General features: G+C 37.1%; 1 protein-coding gene across 6 annotated transcripts in view; it reads right to left on the bottom strand.

Annotated features, from left to right (window-relative positions):
* Positions 1 to 22,146, bottom strand: part of carmil3 (capping protein regulator and myosin 1 linker 3) — an 87,776-nt gene that overhangs the window by 3,275 nt on the left and 62,355 nt on the right. Inside the window, exons 21-39 of one of the 6 annotated variants that reach the window (XM_055203102.2) lie at positions 19,167 to 19,339; positions 19,000 to 19,068; positions 18,383 to 18,476; positions 15,141 to 15,239; positions 14,623 to 14,742; positions 13,530 to 13,643; positions 13,257 to 13,432; positions 9,091 to 9,178; positions 8,523 to 8,633; positions 8,299 to 8,449; positions 7,907 to 8,094; positions 6,250 to 6,329; positions 5,950 to 6,117; positions 3,284 to 3,476; positions 1,669 to 1,939; positions 1,068 to 1,186; positions 719 to 860; positions 459 to 533; positions 204 to 311 (exon numbers count right to left, since the gene is read on the bottom strand). In XM_055203102.2, the coding sequence (XP_055059077.2) occupies positions 204 to 311; positions 459 to 533; positions 719 to 860; positions 1,068 to 1,186; positions 1,669 to 1,939; positions 3,284 to 3,476; positions 5,950 to 6,117; positions 6,250 to 6,329; positions 7,907 to 8,094; positions 8,299 to 8,449; positions 8,523 to 8,633; positions 9,091 to 9,178; positions 13,257 to 13,432; positions 13,530 to 13,643; positions 14,623 to 14,742; positions 15,141 to 15,239; positions 18,383 to 18,476; positions 19,000 to 19,068; positions 19,167 to 19,339 (2,539 nt within the window). Of the gene's footprint in view, positions 1 to 203; positions 312 to 458; positions 620 to 718; positions 861 to 1,067; positions 1,187 to 1,668; positions 1,940 to 3,283; positions 3,477 to 5,949; positions 6,118 to 6,249; positions 6,330 to 7,906; positions 8,095 to 8,298; positions 8,450 to 8,522; positions 8,634 to 9,090; positions 9,179 to 13,256; positions 13,433 to 13,529; positions 13,644 to 14,622; positions 14,743 to 15,140; positions 15,240 to 18,382; positions 18,477 to 18,999; positions 19,069 to 19,166; positions 19,340 to 22,146 lie in introns of those variants that run through there. The other 5 variants (XM_055203104.2, XM_055203105.2, XM_055203106.2 and 2 more) reach the window with 5 other exon arrangements.

The following is a 22,146-nucleotide window of genomic DNA, read 5'->3' as shown; positions in this document are numbered from 1 at the left end:
AAAGACCCTTATAAAGGTATTACATGCCATCATTTCCACCAATGGGCAAAAAGTTGCTGTACATGTCCAGTCAAATGTTTAAAAATATTATACAACCCCAGGATTAATTCAAAACTCAGGATAAACTCTGAATGGCATGAAACGTGGATAACTCAGGATTAAGAATTTCATATGTAAAAAGTCCAACAACAATTACACAATACCAGGAAAATCCAAAGATTTATTTCGCTTTGGAGGGAGTCTGGGTTTTTTCACTGGGGGTTTGCGATCTGAAGATCTTTCCAGATCACATCTGATATCCTGTTCCATACCTACAGGAGCATTTCAAGGAGGAAAAACACACAGGGAGAGGCACTATATGAGGAACACATGTAACAGTATACAGTACTGTACATGACAGAGCAATAAACAATGAAAGCACGCGACATGCACAAAATATTCTCATGCAAAACGTTTACCTGTGTCACATGAGTTTGCTTTCCTGTTTCGGTGTGGTTTCATGGGACCCACGGGGCTGCTTTTTACTTCCTCACCTGTTCTCCCCATCATCATCATCATCACCATGGCAACAAACATGATACATTCTCACATCATACATAATCAATACATACTCTAATCTCTATTGGAAGAAATGCAATATAAATTGTAACATTCAATAAAAATGTATTTAAACCTTACTAGTTAAAAAAACCTTTATAATCAATTGTCTTTAACTTACCTTGAAGTACAGCAGCATCTACTGAAGTGGAATAAAATCCAGGCTTGGCAGAAATGGGCGGATCAGGCGGTGCCTTGTTCTCACTGTCCGCTTCATGTGGTGGGGAGCCATTGGAAGATGTGTGGGGTGAATAATAACATGGCTGTAAGGAATGATATAAAAAAAACTTTGCTGATGATACATCTTTGGTTTAAGAAAAAGTAAACATTGTTTACTATTTACATGTTTGCATTTGTCAGACGCCTTCATCTTTAGCGACTCATCTGTACATTTTTATAAGTTTATGATTTTGGCATTGGTACCATCATGCACTTTAATTTGAGCTGAAAGCATGCTTAGATCCACACACCTTTTCAGGGATGGGTGGAGTTTGTCTTTCTGATCTGTGCTCTTTCTGGTCTAGACATCTTCTGTCCTCTTTTTCCTCATCTTTCTCTCTCGGTTCTCCAGAATCTTCGGTGGATTTATCTATGGACAGTTAATAATGCCTTTCATTACAATTATCATCAATCATTGTCACATCCTCATGCTTCTCTCCTATAATGTACAATTGCAATGTACATCTAGAAAACACAAATCATTGTCATTTTAAAGACACAGTCTTGCTCAGGAGCTCAATTATGAGAGCTAATGGATCAGAAAGGCTTTGGGGCAGAGGCAGACTGTTGATGTAATTTGCGTACTAAGTACCACCTTTACATTACTTTGGTTTAATGGTGTATGTTAAATGCTATTTAATACAGTGTCATTGATAGACACATTGACATATACTAAAAAGACATTTAGGGGTGTAATTTCTGAGAGGAGGGGGGGTGTTGGTACCCCACAATAATTAGAACAAGCAATTATAACCTCTCCACTATTTATACAATGATTAATGAGACATTATGGGGACTTTACACACCAAATCTATGCCATGGCATTAGTGCAAGTAACTAAGCATGCAGTACCAGAGCTCTCCTCCAGATGTCGCTGCCGTGTTTTAGCCAAGCTCGGCTTTAAGCTCTGAGGTGGTGGCTCAGGTCTCTTTCTGGCTTCCACCAACTGAGAGTCAGATATGCTGTTTGATTTTTTCTGGCTGTCTGATTGTGACTCCTGTCTCATTGGTTCTGTCTGTCGGTCTGTGGGCCCTTTAGTCACGATATCTGAATGTCGGTCCATATCGTGTTCTGCGTATCCGATCTCTTCAGAAGAGCCAAACACCTCGCTGTAATCGGGGGACTGCGTGGAACAAAAATATTGAGTGTTAGAAACTGTGATGAATGAAACACTGTTTCTTAAAGGAATAGTCCATTTTCTTAAAAGAAAAATCCAGATAATTTACTCACCACCATGTCATCCAAAATGTTGATGTCTTTGTTCAGTCAAGAAGAAATTATGTTTTTTGAGGAAAACATTGCAGGATTTTTCTCATTTTAATGGACTTTCATGGACACCAACACTTAACACTTAACTCAACACGTAACAGTTTTTTTTCAACAGAGTTTCAAAGGACTATAAATGATCCCAAATGAGGCATAAGGGTCTTATCTAGCAAAACAATTGTCATTTTTGACAAGAAAAATAAAAAATATGCACTTTTAAACCGCAACTTTTCATCTAGGTCCGGTCCAGCGTAAATGCGTAGTGACGTAGGGAGGTCAAGTGTTACATATATAAAGCACACATTTGCGGACCATTGTAAACTATAAACTGACACAAAGACATTAATTAGTATCATTCCACATACAACAACGTAGGAACGGTCCTCTTTCAACGCACTTGTAAACACTGGGGCAGAGTTTCGCGTTCGTCCTCTGTGACCTCTTGACGTCATGACGTATTGCTTGAGGTCACGCTGACGCTTTCAGGACCAGATCTAGACGAGAAATTGTGGTTTAAAAGTGTATATTTGTTATTTTTATTGTCAAAAATGACAATCGTTTCACTATATAAGACCCTTATGACTCGTTTGGGATCGTTTAGAATCCTTTGATACTCCGTTGAAAAAAACTGCCACGTGTTGAGTTAACTGTTAAGTGTTGGTGTCCATTAAAGTCCATTAAAATGAAAAAAATCCTGCAATGTTTTCCTCAAAAAACATCATTTCTTCTGGACTGAACAAAGAAAGACATCAACATTTTGGATGACATGGTGGTGAGTAAATTATCTGGATTTTTCTTTAGGTAAATTGAATAAAACTTAAATGAATAGTCAATTTTCTTAAATGTCTAGTTTGCTCTCCAGTGGATTATAAAGAAGGGATGCAAACACGGACTATTACATGTACATTTATGCATAAGGGCAGATGCATTTGACAGATTCAAGGAATGAAACACACAACCTTCTCGCTGCTTACCCAATTCTCTACCAAGTGAGCAACAGGAACATAGCCATTATCTTTTAATTCACTAATAAATAAATAACATCACCATTACCTTTAATTTATGCCTATTTATTCCCTTGTTTGTAGAGTATATTTTTCTATACATTGTAACTAATAAAGACAATTACCATCACCATTCAAAACTTTATTTCACTATAAAGCAACAGATCACAGGCTTGCCTGTGTAATGAATAGTGTACCTGTCTCTGTGAGAAGCAAGAGGGGCTCATTCCCATCATTCCAGGCAGGGGTATGCCCTGAATGACCCGTCCTGACAGCTGAGGGGTTCTCTGGACACCGTGTCCTACCAGCCTCCCATTGGTGCCCTCGGGGTCTAATCTCCCACGATCCTTAGGATGCTGAATCAGGGAGTACACATTCTCAGTGGCAATACTGAGAGACCGAATATAGAGAGACCGAGAGAGAAAAGAGCAGACTTTAGCTTATATTATATATAAAAATGCCATTGTTTTATATACAGGAAGCACAGAAAAGTATCCCATGCAAAATTTCTACCAAATTCATACACAAGTTAAAATCCTACCCTCATTTTAATGTTTAATAAACCCTACAGTTAGTAATTAGCATTATACATAGCCAAAATATTTTAATATACAGGTTTCCTGATTGCATAGGTACAAGCATTTCCTTATTCTCCCTAAATTAGTTGTGGACCATATGGGTTTTTAATGGCTAATATTGATCTGTTGAGTAAAAAGCAATGTGCTAAATTAGCTGATATGAGGCAGATATAACACAAATGCTATTACAGTAAATAAGAGACGCACAGAAAATTGGTGAAACTAAATGAACATTCAGTTAGCAGTACTGTATGTAGTATCAAAACAGACTTAAACGCATGAATAAAATATGAATTAGGCATTGCTGCAAGCAGGAGTGTTTTATACGTTAACTCTTTTCCTGCCAGCTTTTAAAAAGAGTTGCCAGTCAACGCCAGCATTTTTTATGATTTTCACAAAATGCCTTCCAGATTTTATTTCTTTAGATATATAAACAAAAAATATATCAAATGAAAGAACAGACCCTCTGCTTTCAAAAGCAAAAAGTTTTATCTCAAATATGGGTAGGTTTCTTCAAAAATACCAAATTTTGAGCAAAAAGGTGTAATAATTGCATTTTTGTAAAGGACTTTTGTTAGAGATCAGATTCAGAACGATGAGCAAAACATACACAGAGTTGTTTTTGCGTCAGTGGATGCTTCAGTCTTTTATAAGTTGGGTAAGATCGCCACCTAGTGGATAATAGTGGAAATATTGATTGCCGTAAAAACTCGTCATTGGCAGGGAAGGGCTTTCTCTTGGTGAAAAGGTGATATACACCTTTAAATTAATATAAATCTGCCATTTTTTTTTTGGTCTAGAAGCCTAATTTTGGTTTTAATTTTGGTCATTTTTGGTTTTAAAGAAGACACTTCAACGTTTTTTTAGGGAAGTGTCTGGAGGTGAATTTTTTTTTTTTTAAAGCAGTTTACATTTATTTGTAATAAATAAAAATGCAATATAGTATAATTTTTAATACATAAAATTGTCAAAAAACTGAGGTTTGTGCTGGTTTGCTTTGAGGTTTGCTGCATACTTGTGTCACAAATGAATAAATTACAGTTACTGCATTATTATTACTGCTAAAAGGTTTTGAAATATGAAAACTACATTCTTAGACCTTTCCAACAATATATAGTTTGTCGTGATAGATTAACATTTACATATAAAATATTGAAATAAACGTAGGTGTCCCGCTCACGGGACAGCGCCAATTAATGGGTTAAAGAACAAACTGCTAATGTGTTATATAGTGGCCAAATGTAAAGATGTATTTGATGATGCCAACAAATAAGTAACGATTGAAGGGCGTTGTTAGGCACGATGCAAAGCGAAGTAACCCCTTCAGCCGTTACTTATTCACGATACAACACTTGCCTCGAGTACCTTATTGCTTTTATAAAACGGTTACCACACAATATTAAAGTAATTTTTTTTAAAAGGTTAAATCAATAAAAGCATTCCTTCCCCTAGAAAAAAATAGTCCCTGACCGTGAACAACAACGCTCCAAAGTGTAATATGCATGAAAGCTTAAATAAAAACAAACTGATACATGTGGTTGCTAAGGGCGCAGTGATAGAACCGTTGGGTGAAGTGGTCATAGCCGTGTTTTATCGTGAATAAAGCCAATCAGAATCAAGTATTGGAACTAACCATTTTATAAATCATTTTATACCACAGGGCTGTTGAATGCTTTATTCTAATTGGTTGAGAAATGTTCTATGGGTGTTGATTATTTTTCAGTAAACCGCACACCTAACCTTTTAAATGTCTTAAAATAACCAGCAAAGCAATGTTTGTGGTAACTGTGGTATAAGTGGAATAATTGACTCTGGTCCATTATTTTCTTAAAATTCAATGGCCCGTCGTCAATTATTCCTTACTTAAAATAATTTAATAACAAAAAAAATCAAATATCAGCCGATATAATTCATTATAAATCAATTGCTACTCTAAATATAGCAAGATCTTTAATTAAAACCAAGTATGCAATAAAAAAACATCTTTTCTCCAGGCCTAGTTTACAGCTATGCATTTTCATAGGCTGCATTTGTTACACAGAATCATTTCATATCAAACAATAATTCACATTAAAATTTTCCCTATAGTGTAACTCATTGCAGGGTCACCTAGTTCTCTAATTTCTAATAATAATAATAATAGAATAAATGTTTCCAAAACCAACCAGGAGTTATTTTTGTATATGTCTAATTTCAAGTTGAACATTTTAGTCAAATTTAAGTGCTAAATTATTAATAAAGTTTTTTAAGCACAAACTGGTTAAGAAAATATAAAAATGGCATACTTAGTGCGACATTCGTCCCCGCAGGCCCCGCCCCTTTCTGTGAGTTCTGGCTCCTGATAGGATATGGTAGAGTTACGGTTCTTCCTGAATCCTGAAAAGATGGATAGCACGCTGCGTCTTTTCTTTCTCCTCAAAGCCTGAGCATGATGGTGAGAAGAGAGCTGACTGCTGAAAGAAAGCCAGAGTGTCAGAGAGAAGATAACACCGTACCACGAAGAGTATGCCCATATCCTTTTAACCTTTAAAAATGAAGGAACTGTGACATAAACGTCAAGAGTTTTTAACAAAAGCATTCAGCACCTGTCTGCTAAAACTCTCTTGGTGTAGAAATCAGGCAGTCCATCGTCCAATAGAGATACTCCTCCATTCTCAGAGCAGTGCTACAAGATGACAAGAAATAGATAATGATGTTTACGTTTTATTTTGAGGACTAGGAAGTTTGGAGGAGATCATCTCTCTAAATTTGCATTAGTGCATGATGCTTTTATGCTCCTTTATTTTGTCATCTGGGTTTTGTTCCAGTCAATTATGTCAATCCATTAGTTTGATCAACAAGGATGAGAAAACAAAGGCACAGCTTGCAGGCACTTAGAAGTGATTCACAAGAAGAGAGGCTTTGATATTTTATTTCTGAAGTCCCTGCAGAAAACATCTGGGTCCCTGTTTAGACCAATTCTGCGAATTTTATATGGATACATAAAGTTAACAAAGAAAACATGATAAAAACCACCACCTTCTTCTAGTCTAATTATTAGATTTTTGTTTCATTTCAATGCATTTTTGACATAATAGTCATTATGAGGTCAAAAGGTTTTCGCTGAATGCAGCTCAACTCTGTAATTGATGGCTCATTTACTTCATCCTTCAGGCTGTGAATCACAAATCGATCAACGTCAACCATTTAATGACATCAATTCTCTAAATTTTTTTTGTGAATGTGAAAACTAAAGAGAGCTACATTACAGTATGACTAAGAAAACATGAGTGTGGTCTATGCAGAATCATCTTTGTTGAAATGTCATTATTGTTGTGCATAAAATGTCAAGTTTTACTTTTGCTGTATAAATAAACATTACATTCCCATAATTATATTTGAAGAGTTTGGTTCCAAAACGCAATAAATCCATTTAGATTAATTTCTGTAAAAACGTGTTTTCTATACCAAGAAAGTGACAAAATGAAAAACACTATTTTCTGTTACAAACTTTCACATAGCATCTTTAGGTTATAATAACATTTCAAAAATTCAAATCCATAATTTGATTTTCAAAGATTTATTATAAAAACGGATTCTTTTTTCCACAAAAAAAATTAAAAAAACTGTCATCCTTGGGACATCGTCGCTGAACCTTTTTGACGTTTTTTGACGTTTCTTCCCCGCCACAGAAAACCACCACAGGTTTATCAATGCCATCAAAAGTATTCTTTTGTTTTTGTTGATTATGAAGTACAAATTAGATGAGGAAAACTAGGATTCTGTGTGTATTCAAAGCGCCGCCATTATTGTTTACAATGCGTGGAATGGTGCGCTGTGATTGGTTAAGCAGATTTACTGCATTCTGCAGAGAAGGAGGACTGGCATTTATCGCATTTTGGAAAAAAGGGAGAAAAGATGACAGAATAACATGGCGGATATCAGATTTTGTGTAAAATTAAGAATTTACTTTTTAATACTGACCTGATACAATACTGATTTTGGTGGTGACTAATTTTTTTTTTAAATGGCATGTATCGCTTTTGGAACCAAACTCTTCATTTGTAAAATATTTACGAATGTCATAAATAATCAAGCTCCAAAACCATAATAGCAAAATGCAGAAAGTCATCAGTAATAAACAGTTGAAGTGATATTTTTTTTTGCTTTGATCTCTCGATCCTCATACTTTTCTTCCTAAAAATAAATTATGCGGGAAAAGGAAATGATGCACAAAAAATAAATAAAATGAAAAGCACCCACTGTCTCAAAGGGAGCGTGTGCAGTTCTGTGTTTCCGTGGTGGACGGGGTCTGACGTGGGTCACGTGACGCAGAGGTGAGCCCTGGGTAGGCAGTGTAGCCAGACCTTCCCATGATGCCGAGCGTGAGATGGGAGCCGATGTCTGAGGAGTGGAGACTAATGGTGAGGTGTTAGGGTCGTCACCTAGACCTGGAGGAAAGTAGAGTGAAGTGTTAGTGGAAGAATAAATATACTTTTTTTATAAATGATGAACGGGTTGAGTTTCGTTGGGGAAATTGAATAACTGAAGCTCATAATTAAGAATAAATGGTTTAAAAGCATTGAATGAGCATCTGTTAAACAAATAAATGACAGCCCTGGTTTCATCCCGCAGAAGGTCTGCATGTGACTCACTGAGTCTGTTGGACACGGGACGGATGCGTCTGGTCCTGGAGCTGCGTTTCTTAATGGCAATTGTGTCCTGCGAGCAGAATGACAGAAGCCAGTGAGAACATCGCATATGGAGCAGATGATGAAGACGCTGAGTTACGTGAGATGACAGATACTGTAAATACCAGCAAACACAGCGATGAGTCAGTCGTGAGTACAGCTGGGATGATTCAAGCAAACACACTCACTATGCTGATGCCGAAGTCGTCCTCCACCACGTCCAGTATGTCGGCGTGTCTGTGCGCCCGCCTGGCCGTTCCGCCATCTTCCAGCCGTCGCATCTGAGAAACTTGCCGGAGCTGTGACGTCGAGCAGATGGGTGAAGAACAGCATTACATGCACACAGGCTCAGAATGAATGAGATAAATGAGAGAAATTGCTTTGTAGTAGAGTAATGCTTGCCTTACAATCTTTTACATTTTGAGTTCTTAAAATTTATATCATGGTGTGTAATCTGTTATGTTTTCAATTTTCAGATAATAATTGCATAATACCATTGCTTTGTGGAAAGTAGTTTGTTATGTTTGTTAAAATACACTTTAATACGTTTTAACATTGGCACTTGGCTGAGAGCATCTTTCTCTCACACTTGTGCATGCACGCAAGAAAGCAAACCAGCACAGACTAACATGCCTCATTATGGTAAATAAAATAGCAAAATGGTGAAGTAAATTGACATAAAATGGGTGAACGGGTGTCAATGTTTCAGTAAATGACAGACAATTTCTGGTAAACACAAACTCTGTTTTGACGTACCAGAGTTTTGTGCGTGGCATAGAGTTCCTGTAAGATCTGGTCCACTATAGAGTTGGTGAGATAGGACACCACAGACAGCTTGACTTCCCTAAGATGAGAAAGATAAAAAACCATGTTAGAAAATGATGTGAGATTAGTCTTCTTTCTTAAAGGGATAGTTCACCCAAAAATCAGTTGTGAAGCGCATGCGCGAGACTAAAGTAATGACTGCAGTGACACGGCTGACGTGTTATCTGGTGCGCCCCAGCTGTTTTTTTTGTGCACCCGGGCTTCCCCCAGCTGTTTTTTTTGTGCACCCGGGCTTCGTCTGCAGTCTGAGGGAGATGCATGTTTGGAAGTTTGTAAAAAAACTTCGCAAACATGTCTGAGGATAACACGTCATCCGCGTCACCGCAGTCATGTGACTTTAGTCTCATGTATGCGCTGACCCAAAGATGTCACATGGACTACTTTGATGATGTTTTTATTACCTTTCTGGACATGGACAGTATGTAGATTTTCAATGAAGGGTCAACACGCTCTCGGACTAAAAATAAAACATCTTAAACTGTGTTCCGAAGAGGAAAGGAGGTCTTACGAGTATGGAACAACATGAGGGTGAGTCATAAATGATATTATTTTCATTTTTGGGTGAACTATCCCTTTAAGCAATGGTCTCAAGCTTGGGGCCTGCTCTCCCCCTCTGTGTGGCCCCCATCTACTCTTACATTTTTTTAAACATAAGATAACATTTAAACATCTTCCATTGCTGCGCAACCATGAGCCGCACTCTCGGAGACGGCGAGAATAACGGAATGCGTGTTCGGATTTTAACTGTTCATCTGCACCTGACGTCATTGTCACCATTTGAACAGTTAATCTGGTCGGGACTTTGTTAGTACAGAGAAGATCTGTTAGGGTTACTTTGTGAGGTTACTCATCTGTAACTCAAAGAAATGTGGCGGGGTTAGTTCACGTCAATTCACAACTTCCATCAGGAAAGAGATGATTTTATATTGCAGTTCTGTCAAGAGATCCTTCTAAAAGTTACACAATGCACCTTGCTAATCCAAAATGATCTACAATAAATTGAAGGGATACATTTTTCATTTCATTAAGCTTTTCCTGTTCCGCTTTTACAGTATACAGTGGCAAGAAAAAGTATGTAAACCCCTAGGAATAAACTGGTTTTCTACTGTGATTTGCCATAAAATGTGATCTGATCCTCATCTAGGTCACAACAATAGACAAACACAATGTGCATAAGGTGACAACACACAAATAATTCTAGTTTCTTGTGTCTTTTTTGAGAACCCCCATTAAACATTCATAGTGCTAGAGGAAAATGTAAGTGAACCCTTGGATTTAACAGCTTGTTGAGCCTCATTTGGCAGCAAATACTTCAAGCAAGCGCTTTCAGTAGTTCTGAATCAGACCTGCTTATCGTTTAGAAGCAATTTTTGCTCATTCCCATTTACAAAACCGCTTTAACTCCACTCCAAATGGCGCATTTTGTTTTTCTTAAGCCAGTCTGTAGTGGATTTACTACAATGCTTAAGGTCATTGTCCTGTTGCATCAACTAACTTCTACTGAGCTTCAACTGGTGGACAGCCACCCTGACATTTTCCTGTAGGATTTTTTTTTTCTTAATACTCAATAATGGCAAGTGGTCCAGGCCATGAGGCAGCAAAGCAAGCCCAAATCATGATGTTCCCTTCACCATACTTCACTGTTGGGATGATGTTTTGATGTTGCTAAGCTGTGCCCATTTTGCGCCATAAAATTTTTTCCAAAAAAATTCAACTTTTGTTTCATCAATCCATAAAATATTTTCCCAGTAGCACTGGGGTTTGCCAAGGTGCTCTTTTGCAAACTTCAGGCTCACAGCAATGTTTTTCGGGAGAGCAGCGGCTTCCTCTGTGGTGTACTGTCATAGACGCCGTGCCTGTCCAAAGACTTGCGTATGTAGACTCAGGAACAGAGCTGTGTGCCCGTTCCAATGATGTCTTCCAGCCTTTAGCTGTTACTAGTGGGTTCTTCTTTACTTCATTGAGTATTCTGCATGATGTCTTAGGAGTCATCTTGACTGTTTAACTCCATTTAAAGACAATTTGTCTAAGTGTAGACTGATGGAGGTCTAAACATTTTGAGATTGTTTTGTATCCCTTTTCAGCCTTATGGAGTGCAACATCTCTTGATCAGATATCTTTATAAAAGCATGGTTTAGAAGAGCTAAAGCTTCTTAAGGACAGCAATCTTAAAATGTGTGAGTGTCTTAATATCAATCAAAGTTGACTAAACCACACATTTAAACTCATTTTATTAATTGGACTCCAGTTTGCCAGCTTCTGACAAAAAAAGCTTTCAATAAAGTAATTAGTCCATGGGCTCACTTACATTTTCCTCCAGCACTGTGAATGTTTAATGGGTGTTTCCAAAAAAAACCAAGAAACTGGAATTATTTATGTCTTGTGAGCTTATGCACATCGTGTTTGTTTATTGTCGTGACCTAGATGAGGATCAGATAACATTTTATGGCAAATCACTGTAGAAAACCAGTTCATTCCTAGGGGTTCACATACTTTTTCTTGCCACTGTATATACTAACATACAGATGGCTTTAATGTTAATAGACATGAATAAGATTAAAAAAAACTCTCATTTTGTGGAGTTAACCAATCACTTAGCGAAGGCATTAACTGCTCTTTACGACCTGGGTTTTACAGTAACTCCAGAATGTGTTTAGAGCCAAAAAATCTCATGACAAATGTCAGATTTTATTAGTGATTTGATTTATGTTTTTGCATCATCAGCTTGCAAAACAGTTTTTAGAGTTTTTCTGCCTTTTCCATTTAGTTCTCACATTAATGGAAATTGCTGACAGGAGGCATTACAGATTAAAATCAAAGTCCCTCTTTAGTGAAGTCAGGCCACTGGGCACCTAAGTTTGAAACACCTCCCGCCGCCTGGACTGTAATTTATCTTAGCAATGAAAATGAACAACACTCTAAAAAATGCTGGGTTATTTTCAACTCAGCGTTGGACCAAAAAGGGACATGCCCAGCTATTGGGTTAAATTAACCCAGATTTTTTTATATTTGACCCAACAATGGGTTAAAACAACCCAGCATATGTTTTATTACAGTGACTTTTATAAATTGATACATTTCAACATATAGTCAGTCTTTTCCTAATGACTTAAATTGCACTTCATGTTTTCTTTTTTAATATTTTAAAGATATATAGGCTAAACGGCCTTTCCATTGTACACTACAACCGGACACGACTGTCAGAGTTCGCCCCTTAGTGACAGTTGTAATGAAATTTCAGTTTAATCGTAAATCCCTGTCAAGGCAAAAGCCTTTAATCTACATATTTAAACTTATTAATTTACTTATCAGTAATCAATCATTTTCAAAGGGTTTATGTGTTTAAACAAAAAAGGATTAATCATTTTCACCTTGCACACAGTGTTTGATTGGAACACACTAAAAAAAATCACTTCCGGTCAGCGTGTCATGCGGTTTAGTCGCACAAGTTAATTTTTTTTGCATCCAAAGCTCAAATTGGATCCGATTATTATGCACCAGCAGTTGGCATCTGACGCATTATGCCAATTTCTGACTCTCTTTCCGGTTTTTGAGCCATTTGTCAAGTACAGTGGAGAGGTAAAAGTAACCACGCTGATTTTATATCACACAAAGATAACCGGGATTGGAGGGCCGCATTTGACCCGCAGGCCGCCACTTGACTAGCCCATAGTGTTAACGTACAAAACAGCGAGCAGCACATTTATTTTTTCTGCATACTACCAGCAAAGAAAATATATTAATATTCCTATTGTGCCAGTATATAAAGCTTTATGGGGTAACAGCAGGGTACAATAATATCTCAGTAAAGCGTAAATCACAAGCAAATAGACTCATTAAGCTCAAAGCTTGTGGGATCTGAGTGATAAAGAGATTTTAAAATGAACACCATCAGGAAGACAAAAATTCAATTGCGCCTTTATTCCTCCTGAGTTTATTATATTGCTCAGTAAGAAAGGTTTTATCTGTAATTACTGTATGGGACAGTTTGATGTACCTCCTTTTGTCCTATGTGTTATAAACAACATGGCACATATTTTAAATTATGATCATGACAAACTGTTAATTAACCCATCTGATAAGCACTGCTCTCTTACTCCAGAGCCCTGTTGATGTCCTGAGCCGCTCTCTCCATCAGTGCTGTGCGGATGGACGATCGAGGGATGGACACACGCTCTGAGATGGAGGAGAGAGGGGGAGAGAGACACTCGGCTGCAGCACACGAGAGCGGACACAGCTCACGGCACAGAGACACCATGGAGTCCACGATTACCTGCGTAAATCCACCATCAATCATCCATCAATCTGTTTTTCGGCCAAATACGTCCCACAGATATAAATCAGACTGAGCGATGAGAGAGAAATATCACCTGCAGTTCTTTATCAGCAGCCTTGGCCAGTTCTCCAGCCAGAGAATCCAATTTCTGTCTCACGGGTCCATCTACTGACAGCACATGAGCCAGTTCACAAAGAGATGGGTATAGCTGGAGAATGGTACAGAAAATGCATTTCACACACGGTTCTCTTACTCTCTTCAGATGTGTTATTTAATTTATCATTAAATATTCTAGCACAGTGCTCTTCACTCCCAAACCCGGAGAGCCGGTGCCCCGCAGAGTTTAGCTCCAACCTTAATCAAACACACCTAGCTGTGATTTTCTAGCGATCATGAAGACATTGATTAGCTTGCAGGTGTGTTTGTTTAAGGTTGGAGCAAAACTCTGCAGCGCACCGGCTCTCCAGAGTTGGGAGTGAAGAACACTGTTCTAGCAGGATCTAAATATACAGCGGGGAAAATAAGTATTTGACACATCAGCATTTTTACCAGTAAGGGGATTTCTAATTTCCAAATGTAGCCATTAAGCCAAATTTAAAATTCATAAAAAAGAAATCAGAACATTTAAGTATACAAGTTGAGTCATAATAAATAAAGTGAAATAAAAGTTCCCGCTGTATACAGCAAGAACAATTGAACACATACAGTACGTGTCATTTTATGAGAGATCTGTACTGTACATTACTATGGACAGATGTATTGTACCGGTGCAATCTGAGCAGTATTTTTTACTAGTTAAGCCAGTGTTCACCAACCCAGGATTTCGGAAACCATGTATGCATTATTTATAGACATAGTCCAGGGTTACACATATTTTATATTGAATGTACTATGAGACACATCTAACAAACCACTTGAGTCAATTTATTCTTTTCACAATCTTAAAAGATCTAAAGGCTGTACTTGTATCTATACAGGAATTTCTGTGCAAAAGTGTAGATACATTTAATCTGATGATTTAAAGTGAGGGCAGGCAACCAGTTTCTAGCATACATGAGCACTTATTTATTAAAGTGACCCAGTGGGGAAAATTATGTTTTATTGTTGTTTATATGTCTTTGTGGTGTTTTTTATATGTTTTAATGACTTCCTTATTCTAAAATGCGTGAAAGAGTAAAGATGCTCACAGCTCGTGAATTCCTGGCTTCTTTCAGGACCTGTCTGGCAGCCTGTAGCTCCTCTCCTTCACCCGATCCTCTCAACACACACACCTGCTGCTGCACACGGACACACAGACGCTCCATTACCTGCAAGAGAGAAAGATTGATCTCAAATGCAAAGCAAAGATCAGCTAGAGTTCACATTAGCACGTGAAAGAGTTCTGAAGCTGATGTGATTTTTTATGTTTTAATACTTACTTATAGTTCAGTTTCACATGAAATTAAAGTGAGCCATTTGTGAGCTGATTTTTCTAAGATGTCTAAATACTGCAGCTCTGTCAAACTTTTGCCTCAACCAATGCTGTGAATTTGTGGCATGACTGAAGGCTAAGACATTCAGTTAAAGACATTCAGAGACACATATCAACATCTACATGATCATATTCTTATCAGGCTAAATGTGCCTGAATCATAGATGCAGTGGTGGAGAGAAAGACACGCAGACACATACAGTGCAGAATGGGAAACATGTTTGGGAGGTGCACCTGTTCTGCAGTACTGGTGACCAGACCCTGATGTAACCGAAGGGCCTGTTTCTGAGAAAAGCGTTGCGTTTGGTTGTTCCTTAACAGAGCCCGCTGGATCTGAGTGAGACAAAGAGAAAAATAGAGAGAGATGGAAGAAAAAAAAGAGTACTCAATAATGACAACGAACTCTGATATTCAGATATGCAATGCAGTCATATGGAAAGTATTGTAATTGAATTCCTGATTAATAAAAGATAAATGTATGATCTGCTGCGAATGCGTCCCTGTCTCGGCAGTGACTTTGTTAACTTTGACTCCTTTCGGGCTCATTGACTGTGTGCATAAACATTAGCTGTGGGACTCTAAATCTCATGAAATCTGCACACACAGCATAACAGAGATTTAAAGGGGTCAAACCAAAGAAAAGCAGATTTAGCTTGTTCTTCTAAAATAAATGAGCTCTATGTACAATGAAAACACACTTTTGAAACTCAAATCTCCACCGTCTGCATATTAAAACTACAGTACACAACCATCTTGTATACAAATCTTGGCCAGGATGAAGAACCCATATTAACATCTAGTAAGCAACTTACTTGCCTATAAAGTCACAGTAAAGTAAAAAAAGGGGGGGGGGGGGGGGGGGTCACAGTAAAGTAAAAAAAGAAGGGGGGTGACATATGCTAGTATTCCTAAACAACAGAGGAGGATGATGGCATGCATTGAGTTAGTAATATTAACATAATGCTGCTTTCCAGACTCAGATTTCAGATATTATTTCTTCGTTTGTAACTCTTGAAAAGCACTCCCACTCTTGCCCAAACCATGAAAAGACCTACTTTCACTAAAAGGGTTGTTTTTACTAAACCATTTAAAGTATAAGCATAACTATGGTATCACTAGAATAAGCTTCATTTTCCAGGTTTCACAATTATTTTAAGTTAAAAATTAAAAACGTTAGAGAGGCTGAAGCACATTGTAATGAAAATATTTTTGTATAACATCTTTTTTAATACTAAAAATCTTAATGTGTGTTAAACTTAGAAATGTAATGATCCCAAAGTCACAAGTCTAAACAAGTTATGTTTCACGTTTAAGGTCAATAGGCCCAAAAATGAGGTTCTTGCAAGGGTTTTTGTAAGACTAGTGCCTTTTCTAAGTGCCAGTCAGCCCCAAAATAAAAGCCTTTGTTTACATGCATACACATTCGTTCTTCTTATTATTTATCCTTATGTTAGCATATAAAATGCAGTTTCCACACCAGAAAATAAAACGTCACACAAAAATCATTGGATTCATTATCTAATTGGTTACACGTTCTGTTTATTATTATTTTCCATGAAGTCATTGGAGAAATGAGAAAGTCACGTCACGGCGCGGTTTTTGACAGCGCTGTTTGGATATTATGTATTATACTCCCGCCTACTTTTTAAAACAAAGTTTGAACATGGTTTTGAACGCGGATGTAATCTCATATACAGTGTTATGATGTAAATAGTCCTCAGTTTATTATATTATACTACAAGACGTTCATGCAAAATCTTGTTTAAACAATGGACAATTTATCGATATATTACAGATTATATGCATTTGTGGACAAAAATGGTCATTGGATGTATTCTATTCGACGGTTTTCATGGGTTATTCACACATCTGAAACAGACTAGAATCGATTTGTGATCGTTATATTAACACAAAGGTAAGAAGTCCCGTTTATATTTTGCATGTTGTCATCTGGACTTCTATAACAAAATACTACATTTATGATGCTAGAGCATCTGTATCTCAAAACAGAGACCATACACTGATGCTAAACCCATAGATCTGTTAAACAATGTATAGCAATGTTAATATTATTAATGTTTGTAGACAGTAGGCTATATTGTTAGCAGCGTTAAAAAACCTGACGTCATCCCGCCCCTAAGCTAGTGCGTGTCGAGAGGTTAAAGGGGACATTTCATGGAAATCTGACTTTTTCCATGTTTAAGTGCTATAATTGGGTTCCCAGGGCTTTTATCAACCTAGAAAATGTGAAAAAGATCAACCTAGTAACTTAGTTCAGGAAAACCTTTCTCCACAAGCATGTGAAAAAATGGGTCATTGAAATTTGGCTTTTTCTTGTGATGTCAGAAGGGGACAATGTTGTCCCTTAATCTACACTATCCAACCGTGGCACTGCCATTTAGTGCAGAGATCAGCTCATTTGCATTTAAAAGGACACACCCAAAACGGCACATTTTTGCTCACACATACACTACAAAGTGGCAATTTTAACATGTTATTATAAATTATCTGTTGGGTATTTTGAGCTAAAACTTCCCATATGTACTCTGGGGACACCTACGATTTATTTGACATCTTAAAAAAAATTGTGAAATGTCCCCTTTAATAAATTTAAATAACCTATATTGTTTTGGCGCTCTTTAATGTGCCGTAACGTGTGATTGACTGGAACCCATTAAGATCGGAAGTAGAACACAATATCCGAAATTCGAGTTGTCTGGAACCTGAGTTGTACAGTACTTGATGGTGCTTTTAAAGAGCTTCGTTTTTTCGAGCTTGATAGCCTGTGGTTAACTATAAACTTATTTTTGCTTCATGGAAATACAATAACAGCACACAGGTTTGGAATGACACTGTGTAGTATCACACAACATAGCACTAACATTATTAACTCATTCACCGCCAGCCTTTTTGAGAAAAGTTGCCCACCTGCATTTTTCTGATTTTAACAAAAGTTTCACAAAATTCCTTGCAGGAAAAATTATCTTCTATAAATATATAAACATACCAATTATATCAAATTAAAGAACACACCCTCTGCTTTCAAACAAACAATAAACAAACAAACAAACAAACAAAATGGGGAAAAAACGTTTCATTATAAATTTACTTTTTCCACTTAATTTAACCACTGAAATATGGATATTTCTCTTCAAAAATACAACATGTTGAGCAAAAAGCTTAAAAAATTGCGTTTTTGTAAAGGAATTTATATTAGAGATCACACTCAGAATGACTATCAAACATAAAGGCAGTTAAAATATATCATAAAATCTTTTAAAATTCCGTTTTTGATAAATTCGGTTTGGGGCCATCTAGTGGATAAAAGCGGTATTCATCCAGAAAGGCATATTTATTAGTTAAATATTAACTCATAATTGACAAGATAACTCGTCAATGGCGGTGAATGAGTTAAAAAACAGTAACGAGGTGTTGGATATGTATGAGCCCTTAAAATAAAGATGCAGCATTCTTACCTTAGTTAAAGCCTGTTCTGTCTTTTCGGGGGCACTACGGTACGCCTGTGTGACATCACTGAGAGGGATGGGCATGTACTGCAGAGTGAAGTTACTGAAGAGAGAGAAAAAACATTAAGAAACTTAGATAAAATCTAAGGATAAAAGCTTTCCCTTAACGCCCGAACACAACAGAGAAGAAGATCAATTCATAAAAACTGTGCTTTTGTGTCACACAAAAAACAAGTGGTTTTGTGGTAATTCTTCCTTTTTATGTTATTTCAAGTGTTTTCAAAGCACTGTGTACTTGGAACAACTTTCTCAAGATTACATTTCTGTGTATGAATCTCCAAGTTCACGTTTGCTGAAAAGTTTCAACATTTAATAGCAAAAGCATAGATCTCCAGGGAGGAGAGGTGCGTTCAGAACAATAGTCTAATTGTGCATCACAGGCAGGTCAGGTAGGTGATGAAAGACTGTGCAAGCACAAGCACACAGTTTTCCGTAGACATGGATCAAAAAGTTTATGCAGCTATGACTGAGTGAAGTTTGGGGTATGACTCATTTGGGGTGAGTCAAATGGTGTGTATACTCTGAGAAGTATGCATGACATAAATATAAAAGTGTGTGAGCCATACTGTTCTAATGCTCGGGCCACATCTTGGAAACCTGTAGCAGTTGTGTTATTTCGATCCCATGTTACGCTTCTGAAAGAGAGAAACCAAGAAAGTTTAGTTAATTACATTTTTTTGTATTTTGTGTGACCTTCCTTTATACTTTAGCAATAGCAAGAACCTGCAGGTACCTGAGTGTGGTGTTGATCTGTATGGCTTTGCTGAGCATCCTTGCTCCTGTGTCCTCCAGTCCATTTCCGCTCAGATCCACCTTCTTCAGGCAAGCGTTGCTGCCGAGAGCGTTCACAAGCACCGTCCCACGTGAACGCAGCCGGGAGTCAACCAGAGAAAGGCTTTGCAGGGCCTGGTAAGGCAGAAGACCAACAAGAAAGTGTGAATGTGTGACCTGTAAAAACAGCACTTAATAATTGATCAAGTGCTTGATGATATCTGCAGTGAAAGAGCCTGTGTGCCCAGAAGGAGAGATAAAAGCAAGAGAGAGAGATGGGCAGTGCTGTAAAGCACACCTGTGTAGGTGCAGAAAGGACAGAGTTTGGGGGTGTGTTTGAACCTAGGATATAGGGGGACGAAAAGGTAAGAAGTGCCAGATGCTTGAGGTATTCGGCCATCCAAACGCACTGGATAGCTGGAAATTAGAGCACATTACGCTTTTCTGAACAATGAGCTTCGTACAAATAGCAGCGTTTAAGAAAAGCAGGGCATAGAGGAGCAACAATAATGTCTGTTATGTGTGAAATAATGTGTTTTTTAACAATAAACTATATAAACACATTGCATTACAACAAATACACAAAATAACGTTCTTTTTAACAATGTAATAAGGTCTCTTTAAAATAGAGCTAAAATTGTACTGTAAAATCCTCCTACATACAGTAATGTAAAGAACAGTTTTGAAAATATAACCTTGATATCTTATATATAACCTTGGCATTAAACTTTGATGTTCCTTAACTCATAATTAGTTTATGAGACGTGGAAGGGTCTATGGAAAATTAGTGAGGTCCAGAGGTGTTAAGAGTTAACAAATGCTATCCCAGGAGAAAAAGGTGCACTAAGATAAACTTTAAGTACACTAAATGTACTATTTTATAATTAATTAATTAATTAATTATTTTGTAGTAAATATACCAAAAAATTGTCTTTAGTACTTCTTAAGATAAACTTAAGAAAATCTAAGTGTACTTAACGGTGTTATTTTGAGATACCATTTATTTTAATACATTAGAAATCTATTTAAGTATTACTGGTATTGTATAATTTTTCATGTGCATTGAGGTACTGTTCAAGTAGAATTGTATAGAGGGTATGTATATGACGTCACTGTCGGCAAGAGGGACTGCGATTACGCTCACTGAGTGGCAAAAGGCCGAGTGGCAGCATTTGAGTACAGCGTGACATTGGCGAAAACACTGTAATAACGCGTCAAAATGGGAAAAAGCTGTTGTGCGATAGACTGTACTAACAGATTAACAAGAATTCGGAGCTATCATTTTACAGACTGCCAAAAAACACAGAAAGGAGAAATAAATTGATCGTTCATGCCAATGTCCACAGACCACAGGTGGGTTAGTAAGTTGCTAAGGTCACTATCAAGCAGAGGTTTTACTTTCTACTTTAAAGTATTTTTCAAGTATTTGTATTTTATCCGTTTTTTCTTTGGAAAACATACATTCCAAAGAATATTATCATAATTTTTATTCTATTACATTTCATAAATACACGTGTTTGTTTTACATTTATTAAGTATTTGTATAATTTATACACATATTTAAGTACATTAACATACTTTTACTCAAGCAAATGTACACAATTCAAATGTAATTAGGTATTAAATAAATGTTAATATGCAATATTAAAGAATACACAGTATGATTTTATACTTTAAAATGTAGTGAAATATATTTTTTCCCAATACAAACATCCTAATAAAGTACAGATGCTTTGAAAATGTAACTAATGTAACTAATATTTGTCCACCTCTGCTATCAAGTCCAACTAAATCCAATTTAAGGGGATAATAGTCAGTTTTACTAGCATTTGTGCCGCAGCCGCTATGAAAGCCAGCCATGTTGTTGAAGGTTTGCCACTCGACGGGGCGAGTTCCGACGTGGTCACGTGGACAAGTGACGTCAATGCATTCCCTCTATACTTTTCTTTAGTATATTTGTAGTGTATAACTTTTACAAAAGCCTTATTTAACTGTAGTTTTAGTACAGTAATAAAGTAAACTTTATTTTAGTTTTGGGGTGTGGACATTGTTATATTATCCCCTATTTAGATCACAATTTATTAATACTTTACTATTGACTTAGGGTGATTATATTATATTAATTATATTAATCATTTTAATAAGCAATATTAGGCTATATAAACAAGAACTTTGTTTAGTGCTCTTATGAATGTTTTCAGCATGACTTTGTTAAATGCTAACTCATAAACTGAATAAAATAACATAGCCTTCTTTTTGGCCAATGTTTACATATTTGGCATATTTCATTTAAACCCAATTCTTCTAAATCTTTCTGTTATTTTCTACTGATTTTTAGTGTTGAATACATTTCTTACATACACAATCATGATGATTATTGCGTGTGTGTAATTAGGGGTGGGCGATAAACCGGTAGACATAATTAACCGGTAGAAATTTGTCAACCGGTAGAGATTTTGGACTATCGTTTTTTATCGAGGTTACGCGCCCACGTCACGCTCCTGTGCACGTGGTCGCGAAAACGTAACGTTTGTACACGTATTTAAGCACTGCAGTTTTAAAACACGTTATTTTAAGCCATTGAAAAACAGACAACATATCTGTATGCGTGCGTTCTTTCTGTGTGTCAAGAGCGGACAAGTCGCGCAACCGCTGCTCTTTCTGTCTGTGAGGAGCGCGCAAGTCGCGCAACCGCTGCTCATTAAGCTCGTGAGCATTTTTCCGCTTTATTGGCCTTAAAAAGACATATGCGTCAAAATTCCCGTCTTTGCATGCATCCTCATAAACACGACCAGTTAGGTCTGAAGGGAAAGTAAACAGCTAAAAGAGAAACCGCATGTGTAACAGTGTATTGGATCCGGACTTTGGTCTTAAAGGGAAAGTTACCTAATTTTGCTCCTGTCTGTCACTCGTGTTAATCAAACAGCATTGAGAGAAAATCT

Source organism: Misgurnus anguillicaudatus, chromosome 2 (genome assembly GCF_027580225.2).
Source record: "Misgurnus anguillicaudatus chromosome 2, ASM2758022v2, whole genome shotgun sequence".
NCBI classification, from domain to species: domain Eukaryota; kingdom Metazoa; phylum Chordata; class Actinopteri; order Cypriniformes; family Cobitidae; genus Misgurnus; species Misgurnus anguillicaudatus.
This window is presented reverse-complemented; position numbering and strand designations above follow the sequence as displayed.